The 21,428-nt window shown below is 55.4% G+C and overlaps 1 protein-coding gene across 1 annotated transcript in view; it reads left to right on the top strand.

The window, feature by feature from the left end:
- Positions 1 to 17,703: 17,703 nt before the first annotated feature.
- Positions 17,704 to 21,428, top strand: part of CNTN2 (contactin 2) — a 29,621-nt gene continuing 25,896 nt past the window's right edge. Inside the window, exon 1 of the mRNA XM_045787542.2 lies at positions 17,704 to 17,947. Within this exon, the coding sequence (XP_045643498.2) occupies positions 17,722 to 17,947 (226 nt within the window). The 5' untranslated portion in view covers positions 17,704 to 17,721. The remainder of the gene's footprint in view (positions 17,948 to 21,428) is intronic.

The raw sequence follows: 21,428 nt of genomic DNA, 5'->3' as shown, positions 1-21,428 counted from the left end.
CTCTGGCCAAGTGATTTGTTCATTTTCTTTAGTTAATGGAAAAAGGGAGAGGGGTATTGGGATTGACAACAGAATCAAAAAGGATTTCTCAGGGGCGCCAGATCGCGCACACTTCGGGGATGCTGCAGGACCAGCTCCCATCTTGAGGTTGGTCTTATCCTGGAAGCCTCGTTGGCCCCATTCGTGTTTGGACCGCATGGTGACTGACGTGTGTGCAGCCACGGAGATACCCCAATTCAATGCGACTCTATGTGTGCTTGCACCCCATTTAAGAAGTGCTGCGATGGGGCTGCTGGGAGAACAGGAGAAGTGTGCGATGAAGCCCTGAGGCCGGGCCCCTCCTTCTGCAGACCTGCCCTTAGGTGAGAGAATACGGGCACATTTAATATTGTTGAAGGATTGAATAATACTGCCTACAACAAACCAAAAACCTCTCTCAGTAGACGCAAAAGACTCTCAACCAGCGAGCAAATAGGGGAGGGAACAAGGCAGAGAGGCCGGTGTTGGTGGAGGGGCACTGATCAGCACTTACGCCTCCTTTCTTGATTCTTCCGCCTGGAGTTGGGCTAATCCTCACTGAGGACTGCCCCTTGGCCGTCACCCAGGCAGGCTGAATGGAGAGGGACCCCCAGACGTTGTAACTGCCCTCCCTCTCCTCAGGGTGGTGTAGCAGCTAGGGAGTGGGCAGGGCTGCGAGGGGCTCTGCTCCGGCAGAGAGATAACTGATGGTTTACGGGCAGTAAGGGGAAATAAGGGCAAAGGATTCCCCTGAAAATGCGGAGTTTATCCAACTCTCCTGGATAAAGGACCACCAGGTAACTATCCAACCCACCTGTGTTTCTTCTCCCTTCCAAAGTCCTCAGAACAGATTGGGACCTGAGGCCTTATTTCCAGGTCTGGCTCCTCCTGAATTTTGGGCATCTCATTGGGTATGCCACAGAACACCCTGAACCTCCCTGTTCGCTCCTTGGAACTCGAGAAAGATCTTTTTCTCATCACTCTCAAGTTCACAAGCTGTCTCTGAAATCTGCCCCTCAAGTCCATGTGCACCATCCCACCAGTAGCCCAAGCCCTCATCCTGAATTGACAGTGTCCTTGCTTCTCCTGGCACTTACTCCCTGCTCGAAACTACAGCCAAAAGTCTTTTCTAAAATACAAATGTGATCATGTCCCTTCTTTACTTAAAACCTCCAAGTTTGCTACAATACCTTCAGTCTGCTATACAGTAGGATAAAATCTTAACGCCTTGGCTTGGCATTTTAGACCTTTCGTGATCTGACCTCTGCTTCGGCAGCCTTGTTTTTCACCAGTCCTCCACATGTACCCTAAATTCTAGCCATTCCAATCTGTTTCCTGCTCCCCCCGACATGCAATGATTTCTCATGCTTCTCAGCTTTGGCAATTCAATTCTACTCAAAAGCACCTGCTAATAACCTACTGTGGGCTAATTAATGCTCTAAGCTAAGGAGGCTAGAGTTCCTGTCCTCAGGAAGCTCCGCCTGTCATGAGACACAGTCAAGTAAGTGAAACCAATGTTATAGGGGCCCGTGCCTGGCTCAGTCCATAGAGCATGCGAGTCGTAATCTCAGGGTCATGAGTTCGAGCCCCACGTGAGAACTAGAGTTTACCTTTTTTAAAAAAATCAATGTACTGGGTGTTATATGCAAACAATGGATCATGGAACACTACATCAAAAACTAATGATGTACTGTATGGTGCCTAACATAACATAATAAAAAATTTCAATTAAAAAATTAAAAAAAAAAATCAGTGTTATAGTCTCCAGGACAAAGGACTCAATAAATGTGGGTTCAACAAATGAATGATGGCCCAAAGGTGGGTCTGCTTGGTATACCCTCCTGCTGGCCTTCCACATGCCCCTTCCTCTAGATAATTCGTAATCACTGCAGTACAAATCACCTGATTCCAGGCTCTTTCCTCTCTCCCATTCCAAACCCCTCCAATCTCCTTTCTCCTTACAGATCATTTCTCCTTGAAGACAGGCAGTGGCCTCGTGCTGGGTCACAAAGAGCTGATCTTTAACAACCAGCTCAGGGGAAGTCTTCCCCACTACCTGACGTAGGCTGTGCAAGTACGTGCAAACGCGTGCGTGCGCGCACACGCGCGGCTGCACGGTCTGGTTCAGACCCCCTCACTTGGCCCCAGAACATCTATGTTTAGTCTTTCCCAGAGAGTCCGCGTGTATTGCCTGTTTCTTTCACGAAACTGTGAACATCCTGAGTATGAGAGATTTTTTCCATCTGTGTGTCCACAGCCCAGTGGCCGGCACACGGCAAGGACAAAATGAATGAATATGAATGAATGGGTGAACGTCGTTCCTTTGAAAGGGTCGGCCAGGTGAGTTCCAGACTTCCATGTCATCCCCTTTGGATACTGGCTATTTGGATATTGGACTTGGATATGACTTCTGGGGGGCCGTGGGCCGTCCACTGGCCCATTTTGGAGTAGGAACCCCCCCCACACACACACACACTCAAGGGGACAGAAATGGAGAGATGAAGCAAGCACCTTATTTGAAGAAAGCCAACCTCAATTCAACTGAGGCCAAACAAAGCGACAGCCTCTCTTCGGGGCCCAAGGGATTCCCAGAATATCTGTCATCCCTCATCCCTGTCTCCTGAAGGCTGCACCTCCCAGCCCATTAGAAATGCTAATCTCCAGCATGGAGCTGGATTAACCGACCCAGTGGGAGGCGACAAGTCATCTTCCAATCTTCATTAAGAGTGAAGGCTCTACCCCATCTTGCCCAGCTGCCCCCAAAGGGATGGGATCTGGGAATTCATTACAGCCCCTCTCATCAAGGCAGCCACTACTGCTCAAGACCGTATTCGCTGGAGGAAGGTAAGGGAGGGTCATTTTAGCCTCCCCTCCCCACTTAATGCATCAGAGCCCATTTGTTTGATGTCAGTCCCTGCCGGAGCGCGGACCAGGCCGTGGGCCTCAGAGCAATTTGGAGCCACAGCTGCGGCCCAACAGCCCAGCTCCCAAGCTCCACTCCCACCCCCACCCCCGCCCCTGAACTTGCTGCTGATTAGCCCCAGACCCCACGGCAGAGAAGCACGGCTTTGTGTAGACAGGGGAACAGGCACTCTGATGCAGACAAATGAAATTGCTTAGTGAATATTTAAAATCACAATTGCCCTCTAACGAGGCTGACTCCCATTCAGTGCGGGGGTCCAGGACTGATCTGGGTAGGGGGTCTGCAGAGAGGCAGAAGGAGAGTCCTGCATTTTTAGAGGGGGGAGCTTTTGGAACTCCAGGGCAAGAGTGGGGGGCAGATGAGGAGCAGAGACAGGCAGCAGGAAGATTCGTAGTTCTGGTAGCTTGGCCCCTAGACCGGGAGCATCCAGATCGCTGGGAACTTAGAGAAATGTACATTCTTGGGCCCTTCCCCGATCAACTGTACCAGAAACTCTGGAATCTATTTGTTTTTACAAACCCTGCAGGTGATTCTGATGCAGGCTGATGTGTGAGGACAACTAGATGAGAGGGACAGTGACAAGCCTGGGTACCCTGGGATGTATCCCCTCTCCGCGTCCCCCGAAGTGTCAGTCGCATCCACCAATGGATGAATTTGCTTCATGTGAGCAGATCTTTTAGAAAAACTAGCAAAGTTGGTGAATTCTACCTCCAGATTGATGCGGGGTGAAGCAGAGACCGCAGGAGAACGTAGGGCTCAGAACACAAGCACCCAGGAAGTAGCACACACTGGGGGGGAGGCTTCGACTTTCCCAGAACATGGAATTGGCAGGGGAACTGATCCATTTTCATCCATGTCAGAGGCAAGAGCGCACCAGATGGTATTTGGGTCACAATACATTTATATTAAGTGACTTCAGAGAAGAATCGCTAATGACATTGACGCCCGCCGTCTGTGCAGGGAGAGTGATGTGCGGTTTATGCAAATTCTCTGGCGTGACCCTCCCGCCAGCGCTCTAAGGCAGGTAGCATTATGTCCCACCCGTCATGCAGGAGGAAGGGCAAAGGGCTGAATAATAGGCCCAGGGAAGTGACAAAGCCAGAACTCAGTGCCAGGTCTGACTCTAAAATCTCCACGTTGACCAGGACACTCAGGTACGAACGGGCATCTCCGGAACGACTTGGGCCTGGCGCTCTGTGCTGCAAACGCATCGCGCCCGAGCAGCCCCTGCCGGCTCGTCAGCGTGGCCCCGGCCACGATTTGCCCCTAACTTCTCCACTCTGCTGGGGGAGCACAAGCAGAGGCCCGACCCCAGCCCCGGGGAGCCCAGGGGAGAGGATGGTGGGTGCTGGGCTGCTCAGGGGTCCTGCGGTGAGGGGCCGGTGAAGCCATAGGCGCTCTCCTGCTCCCTTAGAGCCTTGAGGACCAGGAAAGGAAGAACCAGAACCCGGATGTAAGTCAGGTACTAGCTGTGTGACCTCAAGCAAGTTATACACCCTCTCTTGGCCTTCCATTCCTTCATCCGTAAAACAAGGATTATAATTGTAGCTCTCTCGTAGGTTGGTGTAAGGATGAAATCACTTAAAATGTGGAAAGTTCTAAGAAGAGTGCCGGATGCACGGAAAGTATTATATAATAACGCGTTAAATGTACATAAATAAGTGAATCCCCTTAGGCTTTTCCCTTCTTCTGCATACCAGAATGTTCTCCCTAGCCTCTACTTCTTCCTCCAAAACTCCTCCCCGTTCTTCCAGGCAGGCTCAAATCCCACCTTTCATGACCACCTTAGCGCTCAGGGCTGTGTCTCTCCAAGGAGCTGCTGGTGACCTTCCCCTCCCCCGCCCGGCCCCTGCCCACCCGCACCCAGCCTGGCCCTCAGTATCAGTTCATTGCCACTGCGGAGACTTGTCTCTTCTATGCCTGTCCAGTCTACAAACTCTGGGGGGCAGGACCCGTACTCATGCCCGCTTGGACCTTTGTGGCGCTCAGCCCTGCCCCTCCCACGCACGTGGTCCCCACACAGGGAGCCGGCCGCATTACTGCATTTACTGCCCAGCTAGTGGCCCAGTCTGTGTGGTATTGACAAGGGGCACGGGGTGGGGCAGGGGGAGGCAGTATTTGTCTTCCTAAAAGCACGTTTACCAGGTTCCAAGTGGCTGGATGGAAGGGCCAGTGATGGGTATTGAGAGCTAGAGGTTCATTCTACAGCCCCATTAATTAACTTCCCCAAAGTCCCCTAAGTGCTCTTGTCTCTCTTTAAAGCCTAGGAACCCACTCTCATTTATCGGAAAGGACTGTCCATCTTCCACTTCTCTCCCTCCCGCTCCTTCTCGCTCCAGCCTGGCAGTTAAGACACTGCACGACCCTCTACCCTCCAGGCAGTCCATGGGACGGAAGAGGACGAGGCCAGACATCCAGAAGGCCCAGGTTTGTCCTAAGAGAGAACGACAGGACTCAGCCAGTGCCCTCTCTCTGAGCATGCACAGCCCTGGTCCCCATGGGAGTGGGTCAGGGAGGAAGTCACCTGGTGGGAAGGGGCATTTCCTTCCCAGATTCCAGAGCCCAACTTCCAAGCTTAGGGTAGGGGAAAGCACCTCTTCCAGGCCACACGGCTCCTTCCTTCTCAACACCAACAGCACTTCTCTCCAGGGAACGGGGTTTGGCAAAGACCATCATCCACGCAATCCTCTCGGAGGTCCAGAAGAGCTAAAATCTGCCATCCTTCTCCACCCCCAGACCCAGCAGCAACCTCCCTGAAAAACAAAACACAAAACAGAAAGTCCTTCCTTAGAGCCACCTGGGCCTCCTTCCCACGTTTTCCGTTTTCCACAGCACTGAGCCCTGGTACAGCTGGGGTAGTCAAGGCCGCAGGCTCGCTGCTGGGGAGAGAACACGTTCTGGATTCCCCCGGGGGAAAGGGTCATAGGCTCAGTGGTCAGTCAATAGGCTCCCTGGAGAAGGCCCTGTCCCTCCTGGGTTATGTGCACCTGCCTCAGGCATACAGACCAGCAGGGCTGGTGTGAGCCCTGGCCCATCCCCTCATTCCATAGATTCCCCGCATCAAATGCTAAACCCCAAACTGGCTCCCCTGCCCCAGCCACCCGGCCACCCAGCCAAAGCACCGCCCCTCCCTTCTGCAGTAGCCAAGCTCCCCGGGGAAAGCAGGTGCCCGGTTCAGACTGGGGCCAACCAGGCTGCATCTGAAAGAGCTGAGAGGGTTTTTTTTTGGGGGGGGGGATACACAAACTTGCAAATACACGCATTCCAAAGCCAACAGAAATAGTTTGAGAGCTTCAGCGGCTCCAGACTCTCCCTGGCCCTCTAGCCTCCCCTCCACCCCGACACCCCAAAGCAGACAGCTGGGAGCTGTGCTGCTCTGGGACGGTCGGGGGCCGAAAGAGGCAATATGATCGTTCTCCAGAATCTCATCCTATCCTAAACCGAAGACCACGGAAGTGCGACCTTAGTTCCCAGGTATAGGCAGGCCCTAGACCAGGGGGGAGCCTCTGCACCCCCTGTCCTCCCTCCCCCCAGCCCTGACATCCATTTCCGATCCCCCAGCCCCCCTTCAGGGCTGTCAGGCACCCTCTCGTGGGTCCATCAGTGGCTTTTAACGGAGACCCCCGCCCCCACTTTCATCCTATTAGTGAGCTGGGAGTAATTACGACTTCATTAGCCAAATAGGTTCTTGGTTCAGAGATTCCCCCCACCCCACAAAACAAAACACACACCCGCTTCCCTCCATCTGAAGTCTGTCCCCCGGGGCGCCAGCTAACAATGTACCAGGCTCCAGGGAAACCAGCAAGGAAGGGGGAAGAAGCCAGGGATGGCTGGCCAATGGGGAGGAGGCCCGCAGCACACCCCTTCCGCAGCGCATCTGTCGGCGGGCTGCCCCCCACCCCAGATCTTTGACAGGGAGAAGGATGGCACTCCAGCAAATGAGGGGCCTGACCCCTTGCATCTGTCCGCTGTCCTTCGCCCTCCAGCCTCCCACCCCCACTCGCGCTTCCAGTCACTTCCTGGATGGACAGGGCAGGCTTTTCCCGTGGGGGGGGGGAGGGGCAGCTCACGCAACTCTCCCCCGGGGACTCTAGAATGTCGGGTGTCCCCAGCTTCCCTCCCCCAGTCTCCCATCTATACTTCCGCTACTGCTCCGGGAACAAGGGAGAAGAGGGTCTGCCAAGCAAGGACAAAGCTGCGCCCAGGACCATCTGGCCGGGGGAACCTCAGCCAGCCCTGGCCACCAGACCAAGCAGGCGGGTCCCTGACACCTCGGAAGGATTCCACAGCTTCCCTGTCTCCTAGCTGGCTCCCCATATCTCAGCCTTAGAAAGAGTTTGCTTTGGGTCTAAATTAGCTCCACGTTGCAGTTAGAACCATGCCCACTTGGGAAACTGCTTATTCTCCTTCTCTTTTACTGTTCTTTTAATAGGTTTCAGGAGCGTGGGGTCCAAGCCTCCTGCCTCGAACCTGCCCTACCCGGAACCTTCCTTAGTTACCGCGAGCCGCACAGTGCTCATCGCAGCCTCCTGCCTCTCGGGGCGGGCCAGGTGAGCATCGGGGCTAAGGCCACACCAGCTCCAGGAGCCCCCACTGCCTGCCCTCCACCAGGAGAAGGCGCAGGCTCCCTGCAGACCCTCACACACATGCCTCTTTGTCCGTGGCGTTTCCGAGAGAGCTGGCTGCTGCTTCTGGGGCCTTCCCAAGTAACAGCTGGTGAATTCTCATTCCTGCTGAGGGCCCCTCTGCTTGGATCCTCAGCTGGCAAAATGCCATCTGCTGGGGCTGGACCTAGAGGCAGGAGGATAGATGAGATGACCTCCAGACAGCCCTGCCACTTACCGGACTCCGGGCCACGTGCAGCCCGGCCCTGGCCTTGGCTCTAACCTGACCCTGTCCTGCCCCCGGGCCTGACAGCTCTGCCTCGGCCCACCCTTTCCCAGCCCAGAGGCCAGGCGGGAGGACCCCTGCTCCCTGCCCTTCAAGCAAAGGGCGTCCCCAGAGGCCAGCCCAGCTGTACACACCGCGCCCCTGCTCGTGTTCCCTGAAAGCAACCCTCCTTTTGTTAATTCTGCAATTTCCCCGAGTGCCAGGAGCATCTCATTTGACAGTCCCTGCATCTGTTCCTGTCACTCTGCAGAAGGCTGGGCGGGAGCCGTGCCAGCCCCTTCCCTGAGGCTACTGACACCTCACGCTCCTTCTGTCAGCTTGAGCGCCTTGCTCACCTGGTCCCCTGGGAGCACCCCCAGTTCCCCTCTGTATCCCAGGCCCCCGGCACCCCTCCCTGTGGCCTTGTCTGGCAGCCTCAATAACCATCTCCCCTTCCAGGACCAAGTTCACCTGCCTAAGTCGATGAGCGCTTGTCCCCTGCCTCAGGGGACTTCAGGGAAGGAGGCTAATCCTCCCTTTGAGGGCTGCCCAGGGCCCTAACAGGTAGAGGAGCTTCATGGCGCCAAGGAAAGGGAAGCCCCTTGCTTGGTCCTTCTCATCGCCCCCCGCCCCCAACACACATCCTATACACACAGTCCTTGGGCTGCTCATTTGCAGGGTAGGGAAGGTCTGGAGGGTTCCTCAGCCTAGAAGGCCTACCAGAAATCTGCCATGCCCAAGACCTGAGCTTCCACGTAGAGATCCCCAACCTCGTTACTGCTGACACTGGGGCTGGGGAATCCCTGGGGGTGGGGGCTGCCGAGTGCATATTATAGGATGTTTAACGGCATCCCTGACCTCCCCCTAGATGTTACTAGCACACATTCCGCCCCACACGCACCCTTCATGAGAACCAAAAATGTCCCCAGACGCTGCTAGAGGTCCCTTGGTGGAGAACCACTGAGCTAAGGCCAGAAGGAAGCCCGAAACCGAATGTCAGTGACTGACACCTCCACTGGGCTCCAGGAGACAGAGGGACGGCTTCTCTCTTCTGTAAAGGTCCAGATAGTAAATATTTTCAGCTTTGGAAGCCACACGGCCTCTGTCACCATGGCGTGGCCCCCAGTGTGGCACGAAGGCAGCTAGACCATACGTAAACGAACGAGCTTGGCTCTGTTCCAATACATCTTTATTTATGAACGTTGACATTTGAATTTCATATTGTTTTCGTGTGTCACGAAATAATCTCCTTTTTTAGTTTTCAACCATTTAAAAAAGCCAAATGCATTCATTCTTAGCACATGGACCGTGTTCCTGGCTTCAAGGATCTCAGAGGAATCAAAACACCGAGGTTCCTGCTGACCTGCCCCTACAAAATGAACAAAGTCAGGCTCAGAGGCTGACGTTGTGAATGGGGTCCTGGTCCTCCGAGGAGGTGGGGGGAGCCAGTCACCCCCAGTCCCTTTGGCCCAATAACTCCGGGTATCATTTTTAGTGGGGCAACCTCGCTAAGCTCAGCAGGACTGACTGCATAATTTGCAGGGCCTGATGCAAAATGAGAATGCGAGGCCCTTCTTCAAAAATTACTAATAATTCCAAGACAGCAGCAGAAGAGCATGAAGCAGTCAGGGGCATTCTGAGCACAGAGCCTGTGCGACCACACGGGCTGCGTGCCCACCAAGCCGGCCCCGGACCTGTCTTCTCCCAGGAAGGTCTGCACCCACCCCGAGGCCTCTGGCAGGCAGAGGACCGGCCCGTCAGGCTGGTTCTCCAACCCTGGGGGCAACTTCTCCCGCAGGCCCTCAGGCTGGACCAGCACATAGGACTGTGTCCTGCACCGTGACATCGGGCTGATGTGGTGACTGGGGGCGTCAACCGAGCCCACGCCCCCCTTGCACGCTGTGCGCCCCAGGGCCATGCTGCAGCTGTTTGAAGGAGCCTGCACTACATGGGCTGGGGTTTGCCCTGCCTCCGGGACCCTGGGATTGGGGGAGAAGGAGTCAACTGCGCGCCAGCATGGTCTCCTCCACCCCCCTCCTGAGCCGCGGAGGAACGGAGGCCCCACTCATCCATTCATTGAACAAGCATCTAGTGCACTCCGGACGCTCTGCCGAGGACGCAAAGCTAGGGGATCCGGGGTGGAGACACCCATCCCGGACAGATCCGTGAGAGGCGTGCCCATGATGGAACAGGGATGCCCAGGGCCTAAGAGAGCGTCAGTGAGTACTGGGCCAATTTTTGAGAGCACGGAGGACTTCAGCAGGTATACTCAAGGGAGAAAGATGACTGTTCCAGAACAGGAACTGCATGAAGAGGGTGAAATGAGAGAGTCTAGCCCCTTCCAGGAAGGGCAGGAAGGTCAACGTGGCAGGAGGGAGCTGGGTGGGGCAAGGCAAGAGAAAAGGACAGAGCTAAAGAGGGGGCAGACCCGATGATCTCCTGTGTCACAGGACGGAGCCTGGCACTAACCTGGAGGCAGGAGAAGCTGAAGAATTTTTAGCAGGGGAGTGACAGGCTCTGATTTGCATTTTAGGGAGCTCATTCTGACTGCAGTCTGGAGCAGGGAAGGAGGGGCTGAGACTGGAAATGAAGGCTGGCGAGGACAAGATGGTCAGAATTCAGATGAAGCCTGTGAGGGTCGGCAGGACACAGGGGTGCAGGGGAGGACGTGATGGTCTGGAAGGTGCCATTCATGGGGGCGGGGAACACAAGAGGAGCAGCAGGTGGACAGGGGAGATGTATCAACCAGGCTTCTCCAGAGAACCTGTAGGATACGTGTGTGTGCAGAGTACACACGTGTCCTATATATGTGTGGGTACACACACACACATACACACACACACGCATAGATATGATTCATTCCAAGGAATTGACTTATCCAGTCGTGGGGGCTGGCCCTGTCTTCCGCAGACGAGCAGGAAGGCTGGAAACTCAGACACGTGCTGATACTGTAGTTTGAGAGCAGAATTTCTTCTTCCTCAGGAAAACCTCAGTTGTGCTTTTAAGACCCTTCAACTGATTTGATGAGGCCCACCCACATTATGGAGGGTAATTTATTTTTTTAATATTTTCCTTTTTATTTATTTTTTTTAAAGATTTATTTATTTTATTTATTTGACAGAGATAGAGACAGCCAGCAAGAGAGGGAACACAAGCAGGGGGAGGGGGAGAGGAAGAAGCAGGCCCATAGCGGAGGAGCCTGATGTGGGGCTCGATCCCAGAATGCCGGGATCACGCCCTGAGCCGAAGGCAGATGCTTAACCGCTGTGCCACCCAGGTGCCCCTAATATTTTCCTTTTTAAAAAATATTTTATTTATTTATTTGAGAGAGAGAGGGAGAGAAAGCACAAGCCAGGGGAGGGGCAATGGGAGAGGGAGAAACAGACCCGATGCAGGGCTTGATCCCAGGACCCTGAGATTCATGACCTGAGCCAAAGGCAGACGCTCAACCATCTGAGCCACCCAGCACCCCAAGGGTAATCTATTTAAAGTCAACTGATTGTAGATATTAACCACATCTACAAAATACCTTCACACCAACCCCAGTTACTATAGCCTAGGCAAGTTGTCACATGAAACTGACCATCAAGGGGCCTGGGGTAGAGGGTTGGGATGTGAGAGGCCCACAAGCATTCAAGTGAAGACTTCCAGCTGGCCGGTGCAGGTTGAAACGCCAAGGATCCTTCTAGGTCCTCATCACCCCTCCTCTGCCCATGCCTTACTAGCTGGCCTCCCTGCCTCCTGGTCTGCATCTGCTCTGTGCATTCCACCCTCCCCACCACCCCGAAGTGGACTTCCAAAGTACGTGTCTCAGCCTGCCTCTTGCTTGCTCAGTCCCCTCCAGTAGCTCCCGATTGCTCTTGGATAAAGCCCCTGTAGGGCTCAAAAGGCTCTTCATGGACTAGACTGGCCTACCCCTCCAGCCTCCTTCCTTCCTTCCTTGAAACTTCAAGTGCAGCCGTGATGACTCCTGCCTCCCCAAGCTCTCCACGGTCTGCTGCCTTTGCACAAGCTCTTCCGACTTTCTGGAACCACACCCTCCTACCTCCCTCCAGCCCACGCCACCTCTACCTGGTGAGTTCAGAGACTTCCTTCCGGACTCAGGTAAAATATGGTCTCTGTTTCTGACCCTCACTAGGCTAAGGCAGGTACCCCTCCGTGATATTTTGGGCCAACTTGGGGGACAGCTCTCACTGGATTATATTTTGATTATTTTTACATATCATCCCGCCATTACACCGTGAGCATCTCAAGAGGATGGATCATGTCTTATTCTCCTCAGTATCCCCAGCATTTGGTATAGTGCTTAGTACAAAGGTACTCAATATTTGCTTGTTAAATGGATGGACAGATGGATGGATATAATTTTCTAATAATTCCTGGCTATCATTTGTGGAAGGCTTCTTTTGTTCCAGGCATTGTACTAGGAGCTTCAAGTTCTGAATCAATCCAGGTTCTCGGCTGCAGGCATCGAATGCAGACTTTGGCCATCATAAGTGGAAAAGAAGTTCGGCTATCACGTGGATCACAGAATCAATGGCTAATGCAGACGACTCAGAAAAAATGGGCAGCAACTGAGGGAGGCTAGCCCGCAGAGACACACTGAGGTCACATCTCAGGAACGGCCTGATCAGAACACCATCTTTGGCATCGCCCACACTGGACACTCCCTATGAGAGTGCTAGAAACTTCCACTGCCCCCTCTCCTGCTGTCCTACACCTGTACATGTCGCTTCATCTGATCCATACAACCCTTTAAGGCAGATGGTCTCGCCTCCATTTTACAGATGAGAAAATTGAGGCTTAGAGAAGCCTAAGGTCCCACAGCCAATCAGTAGAGTAGGTAGAACTGAGATCAATATTCATCTGACTCCAAAGCCCACTGGCTTCCGCTCTGCCGTGCACTGTCTCCTTCAGGGGGCTCCTTTATGTAACCACAGCCCCCTGGGTAGTGCACCAGGACACCGCAGCCTCAAAATTCCAAAGTACCGTCTTGTGCGTTAACTATAGATTTGGGTTATGTTTTTGGCCCTAACAAATTATGGTGGGCAACATAAAGATGGCGAAGTCAGCACAAGTCGGCAGAGCAATTAGAGGGTCTGTGCACTGACTTGGGTTGATTGAAGCTGCTTCCAAGAGGTTAGGCATCAGATATCCAGGGATTCTGGAAAACAGGGAAGCCTGCAGAGTGTGGCCGAGGACCCCCAGTGTCCTCACTGGGAGCCCCAGCTCCCATGTTCCATGGCTTCCCATTAGCCACCCTGGGCAGGCGTCTTGAACCGTACTCAGTGGCCACTTCTCTGCAGCCCAGCCCATGTCCAGAGTCACAGCTGCCCCCAACCAGGGACAGTTTGGTCTTGCCAGGACCAAAAGACGCCCCCACCAGGTATGTCCTTCCCAGACCCAGACCGCGATGCCCCAGTGGAGTTGAGGACAGAGCTCCAGGTAGGGAGCCCGAGCACCCATTCCTAGTCCTGGCTCCACCTCCTCCGCTCTGTGACCTTGGCTCAATCATCTGACCTCTCTGTGCTTCACTCTCCCCATGACTCAGTCTCTCTCCACTGCCGCTGCCCCACCCCCCACATTGGCCATATTGTTCCATTAAAAAAAGAACTCAGGGTTCCTTGAGCTCTTTGGAGAGACCACATAAATGCCGGGCATTACTAGCATCATTACTATTAAATATTAATAAGGACATTAGCATTGTCTATTATAAGCCTGAAAAAGAAGCTCCAAGAGCCCTGGGTCGAAATGGCTAAAAGAATAATTAGGCCCCTCCAGGCCACAGACCCCTTCTGGCCCTCAAGCAAAATTAAGAAGGCAAGTGTAGACAGACTACTCGGATTTCCCTTCCAGCTCCCCTTGCTCAGTTCCACTCAGCTCCTCCTGGCCCCACACAAATCATGTTCTTTCCAGTCCCCAAGACCCCCCTGCCAGGAATGCACTCCTCACCTCCTCCATCCACCCAGGCCCCATCCCAGAGGCATGCACCCCCACCTACCGCATCCTTCACCCCCTCCCAGTGCCCTCTCTGCCCCACATCTGAACAGGGATGGTAGTTACCTGCACTGCTCAGCCCAGCCTGCAAGGATTTACTGAGCCTGCGTTCTGCTCCAGGCCCTGCTTTGCAGGGTGGGGGGGCGAATGGAGACACTCAGGGGATCATCCCTACCTTTAGATGCCACACAACTGAGAGAACGATGATCAGTTATTTTGTATGATGTCTGGCCACACAAAAAGCACTTCTAAAAGTCGTTGTGTTTAGGGGCGCCTGGGTGGCTCAGTCGATCAAGCAGCCGACCCTCGATTTCGGCTCAGGTCATGATCTCAGGGTCCTGGGATCCAGCCCCGCATTGGGCTCCCTGCTCAGCAGAGAGTCTGTTTCTCCCTCTCCTTCTGCCCCTCCCTCCCACTCATACTCTCTCTCTCTCTCTCAAAGTAAATAAAATCTTTTAAAAAAAAGTAAAAAATAAAAAATCATTGTGTTTAATCCACATGTCTTCACAACCCTCCTAAGTAGGAATAAGATTATTCCCATTTTACTGTTGAGGAAGTGGATTCTCAGCAGTTAAGTATCCTTCAGCGATCTGCCCAATGTCACCCGGCTAAGAGTGGCAGAGCTGAGACAGAGTCCAGTTGTCTTGAGTGCACATCCAGAGCCCCCCAACCCTTGCGGCAGAGAAGGACTCCACCTCATAGGTGCACCCCCTTGTGATACGGACGGGGTGAGGGGGGCTGAGTCCTCTCGAGGCCCAAAGGGCAGTACCCGCATTTACTGAGCACCTGCCATGTGCTTGGCCCTGTGCAAGATACCTCGTGTGATTCCACACCCACGTCGACCCAGGGAGGTTTGAGTCTTGATCCCCATTTCCCAGGTGAGGAAGCTGGGCTCTGTGGTGAGCTCTAAGAAAGGGTCTGAAATCTAAAACCAGCGGTAAAGATGCCAGCGGCTGGAGAGGCCAAGGCAACCAAAGTGAGGTTTGGACTGATGAAGAAAGAGACCTGGACGCCATCAGAGCCCTGGGCCCTGGTGGGGTCCCCGCTCCCTCCCCACTTGTCCTCTGGGGCTGGGCCCCGAGCCCTGCCTTCCGTGACCATTTGGAGATGCACGGGACTCCACTGTTGATCTGCCGGAGCCGTAAAGGGCAGGAGCAGATGGTCTAGGAAGGGTTGGGTGGCCCTCAAGATGCCTTCCAGGGGCACCCGCTCCAGGGGCTACCACGTGTTTACAGGTGTATTAGTGACTCGTGTGACGAGCCCCCCAATCGTCCTCGGCTGGCCCTGCTCTGCCCTGTCTGGGGGTCTGTGGGGACTCAACTCGGGGATACCGTGTCCTGCTCTGGACTACATGGAGATGGGCTGAAGCCACAGAGGGAGAGGCGCCCCCTACAGTCAGCTACAGTGAGATTCTGGGATCTGGCAGACACTAAAAAAGAGGAAATTGTCCTGTCCCCAACTTTGACCCACCCCCCCCCACCAGAAGGGGAGTCGCTGGGAGGTGGTGCACACGCATAGTGATTAAGCCACAGAAGCTGGAAGACCAGCAGCCTCCGCTTCTCCACTTGTTCACTGTTCACTTTGAGCAAGTTCCTTAACCTCTCTGAGCATCATGTGTAAAATGGGGACAATGGTAACAACATGTACCCGTTGGGGGGATAAGTCAGATGAAGCACTTAGCACAGCTCCTGACACATTGGACACACTTGAATTATTGTTAATAATGTATATGATAATTAATAATAATATTATGAAATACTTTAGTTATCACCAGACAAATGGACTCCACAGGCAAAACTCAGCCTGGATCCCCAAATGTCTACTCCACTCCCTCCTCAGGAGGAGGAACACCTTAGAAGCTGGCAGTGAGGATCCCCAGGAACCCCCCAGATCCATCAGTACCAGGGTCAGCTGATGAAACAGGCAAGAAGATGAAACTTCGGGAATTGTCTCCCCACATCTAGATCTCGGCTTAGTAAGTACTCCTGCCTGCGCTCTTGCTGAGGCTGCCAGAGCCCCCCTGGGGTGGGTCAGCAGGTGGCAGAAGAATCAGAGAATTCGAGACCCATGTCACCCGGGGCTGATCTGATCGGGAGGAAACGTGTCCTTTCCAAGCACCCAGCCGCCACAGCAAGGGCAGCAGCTGTCCTAAAATAGAGTCACAAAGCCAGCTGTCTGCATCTAAAGCAATCCTTGCAAGCATTTCCAGACCCTCGGCCCCTGAGTCAGGCCGTCCCCTGGCCCATCAGCCCCACGGGCACAGATGCACCATCTCCTCTCTTGGCAGCCAGTTTCTGCTTGGAGAGAATTTGAAGCCCACCCTTCAGCGCCCGAGTGGACCTGCATGGCCTCAGAGGGTAAGGTTCCCAGCCCTAGGGAGATGGACAGACAGACAGACAAGGACAGTGCGGGCAGAGGCAGGAAAGGGGAGGACGTCCCGGAAGGACGTCCCCCAAGAAGTGTCATCAGCACCATCAGCTGTCTCTCCGTCAGGAACAAAGAAGACCCTGAGCTGGGAGAGCCCCTCAGAGCGGACCAGAAGGATGGGAGGGGAGAGCAGATGGGACCTGGGCAGGCACTCTGGCCGTGGCGTCTGGGCAGCAGAACTGCCCCCCTTCCATGTCCTCTCCTTTTCCAGGACCTCTCCCACAGCCCAGGTCTGTCCTGAGCCCCAGTGCCCCCCTCCACCCCGGAAGACACAGAGCTGCGCCCCAGGCTTGACAGGGCTGGCCATCTCCAACTCCAAGCCCGGCCTGGCCCTGCCAGCTGTTGCAGCATCTGGCCCACTCCCTAGTCCTGCCGTTGTGAGCTGGACAGCAGGTGGAGCCGAGGGGGGGGTGAGACGACAGCGACAGCCTGACAGAGCTGACTGCTGTTGCAGATGGCTGTCCCTCCAGCGCCAGGCCCCAGCCTTCCCGGGCATGCCCCCCACGTGATAGGAACAGAGCAGAAGAGGTGTGCCACTGACCTGGATGAGCACCTAGCGTCTCAGAGCTGGCAGGAAACTCGGCCATCTTTAACACGTTCGCATTACCAGTGAGGCTCAGAGAGGGCAGGACACTTAGCCGAGGACACACAGCCAATCAGTAGCAGAGCCCAGACTACCCTTCGGACATTCAGACCCTCAACCTAGTGAGCTCTTCATGACCTCACACTGCTGGTTGATTAAAAATGGGCTTGGATCCATAAGTACTGATGTGGAAAGCTGTCCAAGATCTATTATACAGTTTAAAAATATTTTGCAAATCATGCTGTAGTGTGCGATCCCATTTTCATAAAATAATACTAGTAACCCCCATAATTATATACATGAAAATAATAAACCTGGGGGCACGTAAGTCAGATTTGTTAAGGGACTTTCACTTTCTATTTTTACATTTCCTCTAGTGTGTGGATATTTTGACAGAGCCCTGTCACTTTCATAAGCTAGGGGAACAATAAAGATGAACATATGCGGCGGGAAAAGGAGGTGCCCCTCCACCCCACTTGCCCCGCACAGCAGGCTGGAGATGTCTGATCTGGGTGCCTTCCTGTAGTAAGGGGACTTCTGGGGGAGGTGAAGAGTTTGCCTCCGTGGGTGCCCAGGATTTGGGGAGAAAGGGCCACTTTCTTTTCCCTCCCTGCCGCACCCCTCTCCAGCCCCTTCGGCTCTGGGTTGGGCAGCGATGGGGGGCTGGGGCCGGCAGGCCAGACAGCGCCCTGTGGCCGAGCCGCCCATGCATTATGGAAGCCGCGGGCGCCCTGGCTTGCTCCCTGGTCCTTAAATGACAGCAAATGAGGTAAAGCCAGAAGGGTGGGGACGGGAAGGGGGCGGGAGGGGGGCAGAAGGAAGCCGTCTCCAGGGCCCCCGAGCGTTGGCTGAGGACCGGAGCCAGCCAGTGAGCGGAGCCTGGAAGAGGGAGGAGCACATCCTGATGCAGAGATGCCGCAGTGGCTCCGGGCGCGCACACACACAGGCGCCCTCACCGCCACCGCCACCGCCACCGCGGCCGCCACCGCCGCACCAGGACTGCCGAGCGCGGCGAAGGCGAGCCGGGGACAAGAGGACGGCGGCCCCGGGGGCGGGCGGCCGGGCTGGCTCCCGCTCACCGCCTCGGGCAGCGTCCACCTGCCCCAGCCAACACCCTTCTTTCACCCCAGGTAGGTGCCAACCGCTTTTGTCTCCTCCAGCCCCCGGGCGGGGGTGGGGGGGGCTTCCCAGCGCTGCTGTGGCCAGGGGCTCCGGCTGAGTTTCCTTGCAACTTGGGAGGGGGCAGGGGCAGAGCCAGAGCCCCAGCTGCTGCGGCCAGTCTGACTTCCCACCCAGCCCCTCAGGGGGCCGTGCTGACCAGAGGTCCCCTCCACCCTGCCTACATGGGTGGCATCCTGCAGGGCCCTGGCAGGCCCAGCCTGGCCGGGAAGCTGGACCCCAGCGGTGTCCAGGAATTCCAGCCGGCACCAACACCTGCCCACAGAGAGGGCAGCGGCTCCGGGGCCTGCCCGGCGCCCGGGTCCAGAGCCAGACGGTCCACGAGGCCAAGCCCCAGACTCTGGCCTGACCTCCCCCACCCCCCGAGGAGTCCCTGGGTGGAATTGAGCCTGACTGTCCAGACTTGAGGTGTCCCTGAGTTTGCCTCTGCCGGGTGACCTTTGCAAAGTCTTGCTTCAGTTAGACAGAGGTGGGGGCTGTGGAAGAGAGAGTGGGGAGTGGAACTCAAGTTTGGGCAAAGGCTTGTCCAGGAGTGGGGACTTAGGGAGGAGAAACTGAGGCAAGTCACATCCCAAAGTGTGAGAAGCCAGGACCACCAGGGCTGATATTCCTTGCCTCCCCCCTCCCCAACCTTGCTTTATCCCCAGATCCCTCCCCTCCTCCTCACTGGCGAGGGAAGGACTGGCATCAAGTTTGGCTTTGCCCAGGAGGAAAGGGGCCCGGGGAGAAGGAGGGAGGGCTCAGTTTAGAGGGTCCCGAAAAAGGGAGAGTGTAGGGGCTTACATCATCTACCAGAGAGGCAGCCTCAGCCAGTGTCCAGCTGAATTCTGTTGCCTTCTCCAGGAGGGGTGCCCAGGGATGGGAAGCAAGAAAGGGGGTGAGATGACAGTGTCTGTGGAAGGGGACAGTCCTGGTGTTACAAAGTCGGGACCCTTCAGCCACACAACACTGGGTGCTAAGCCTGTGTCCCGGATGGGGCGGGGGAAGCTGTCGGTCAAGGTTGTCTGGAGGTTTGGGAATCCAGGCAGACCAGGAAGGGGGTAGCCCAGGAGAAGGGCAGGTTCTGTGGCCCCCAAAGTATCTGCTCTTAACGTTGCCCCTTTCCACAACCAGCCTGTGACTGGTCAGACCCCACCACCCTGCCTTTCAGCCTGACTCCGCAGGGCCCTTGAACCCCCTTCCCAGCACAGGCGGCATCCTTTTCCCTGTGTTCAGAGGGGGGCGGAGGAGGACCAGCCTGAATAACCCAGTCCCTCAGGGGGCCCCTGATCTCCTTTGGCCCGCAGCCTGGGGCTCATCTCCCATCCTGCTGGCCAGGGAGATGCTCTGTCCACTTAGCCTCCCCGTTCACCCTCAGACAGACCGGATGAGCCGCTGGAGATCAAGGGCAGCAAAGGGTGGGCCACCTGTGGGAGAGGCCGGTGGGACCCTGGCTCCTGAGGGTGGAGCAGGGAAATCCTGCCCTGACTCCTGGCCTTGGGAGGAGGGAGTTCTGCCCCCCACCTCCAGAGAGAGCAGCATCCAAGGCCCACCCCGGGGTGCCTCACCGGTTAACCCCTTTCTAGCCAGGCTGCAAAACTACTCAAGCAAGGCTTTTGCCACAAGGTCAAAGTTATTCCTAATCTCCCACGGGATCTATCGGGAGTCCTCAGCCCGCAAGGAGGGGGGCATCAAAATCACGTAAGGTTCACCTGTCCTTCTGGTGCTCCCCAGCAGGGAGGGATGCAGAGGCTCCCAGGCGGACAGGTGCCTGGAGATGGGTCCCCTGCTCTCTCTCGACTCTCTTACTCCCCATTCATCTTCTACTCCCCACCTGGCCAAGCTCTTCCCTCACACTCCCTGGCCAAGTGTACCCCTCCAGCCTCAGCCCTCAACCTACCTCCACACCATTGCCCCTGCCAGATTTCATTCCTTATGCAACTCTATTCCAGCACCTTCTCTGCCAGCAGTTGTTCAAATAGAGACACATGTAGGATGCGCCTCTGTGGTCAATGGGATGGTTGTACATATTGTCCCCGACCGAATTTATGTCCTCAGGAGCAAGTAACACAGAAGAGGGTCTCCCCAGGACACGCTCTCTGACCCCAAGGGCATGAGGCAAGCAATACATTTGGGGTGGGTGGGAGGATGTATATGTCCTACCCCCCCAACCTCAAGCCAAATGTTCGTGAGAAAGCATATCTTAAAGATGATCTCAAAACCCAAGAGTGGATGGCATTTGTGATCCAGGGGAGACTCCTCGGGCAGCACCAGGGGGCATGAGCAAGTGGTGGGCGGTACACAGGGGAAGAAGAACCAGAACAAAGAAAATGCTAGTGAAGCAGGAGGGACAGAAGTCAGACTGCTAGAGACACCTCCTAGCCAGGGAGACGAGCCACGAGGAGGGGGGCAATCTCCTTTCCAGGCACTCTTAAGAGGGTCTGGGGACTGGGGTCTTGTCCACAGCTAGACAGCCCTGGCTGGAGGCGGAGGTGGTGGGACGGCCCTGGAATTTCCTTCCAGCCTCAGGTGATGCTCTTTCAAAAGGTAACAGGGGGTGACTCATTAGAAGACAGGCCTCCTTCTCAGTCCCTCCTGCAGGCCGGCCACCTCCCATTCTTCTGAACCACCCTAACCTAGACCAACCTCCCCCACTCCCCTCACAGGGGGTTTTGCGAACCTGGACCGTTCATGGACGTTTCCGTGGGCTCGGGGCCCTGATGGTAACCATCTTGGAGTAGAGAGGTCCTTTCTTTGGCTTAATGAGTTCTCTTGGTGCGAAATGAGCCCATGTGTCCATGTTTACTCAGAGACAATGCAAAGGTGTGACGCTTTCACCCAAAACTGAGCGCCCTCCGCCCCAGGACACGTGCAGGCCCAAGCACCCCTCAGCACCCTTCTCGTCTAATGAGTCCCCCTGCCCCGCAACCATACAGATGAACCTGACGGATCTCCTCTAGCCCTAGCCCACGTCCTCTTAATGTCTGCCAGCCTCCTAGACCCAGAGACCCCCCATCCTGCGTTTGGCGGGAGGGCAGCCTTCCTGCAGGGGGCCCAAGAGTTCATCTGCGCCCCAGAGCAGAACCTAGCCTGAGGGGAGGAGCAAGTCCAGATGCACCCCCACCAGGCATGGCTCTGAACCAGCCTGCAGGAGACTGTCCGGGAAAAGGGGGGAGGGGGGTCTCCACTCTGCAGAGATCAGGGGACATAGGGAAATTGGTCCGCTGATTTCTTCCTAACGTGGTTCTTTAGAACCAAGTTGAAACAATCGCCCTTACTCCTAGCCTCTCAAAAAGGAATGGTCCTTCCAAAGCCCTCACCCAATCACTCCACACGGGCAGGCGAGCAGGGAAAATCTGGGTCTGGGTAAGACTTGCCCCTTATCCCGAGCTCCTCCCAGGAGGATGCAAGACTCTCCCTTCTTCCACTCCCCACTCTGAGGGGTCTCTTCAG

This window comes from Ursus americanus, chromosome 2, assembly GCF_024610735.1.
Source record: "Ursus americanus isolate L20-20 chromosome 2, mUrsAme1.1.p, whole genome shotgun sequence".
In the NCBI taxonomy this organism is placed as follows: Eukaryota; Metazoa; Chordata; class Mammalia; order Carnivora; family Ursidae; genus Ursus; species Ursus americanus.
Note: the sequence above shows the minus strand (reverse complement) of the source record. Positions and strands in the feature narration are given on the sequence as shown.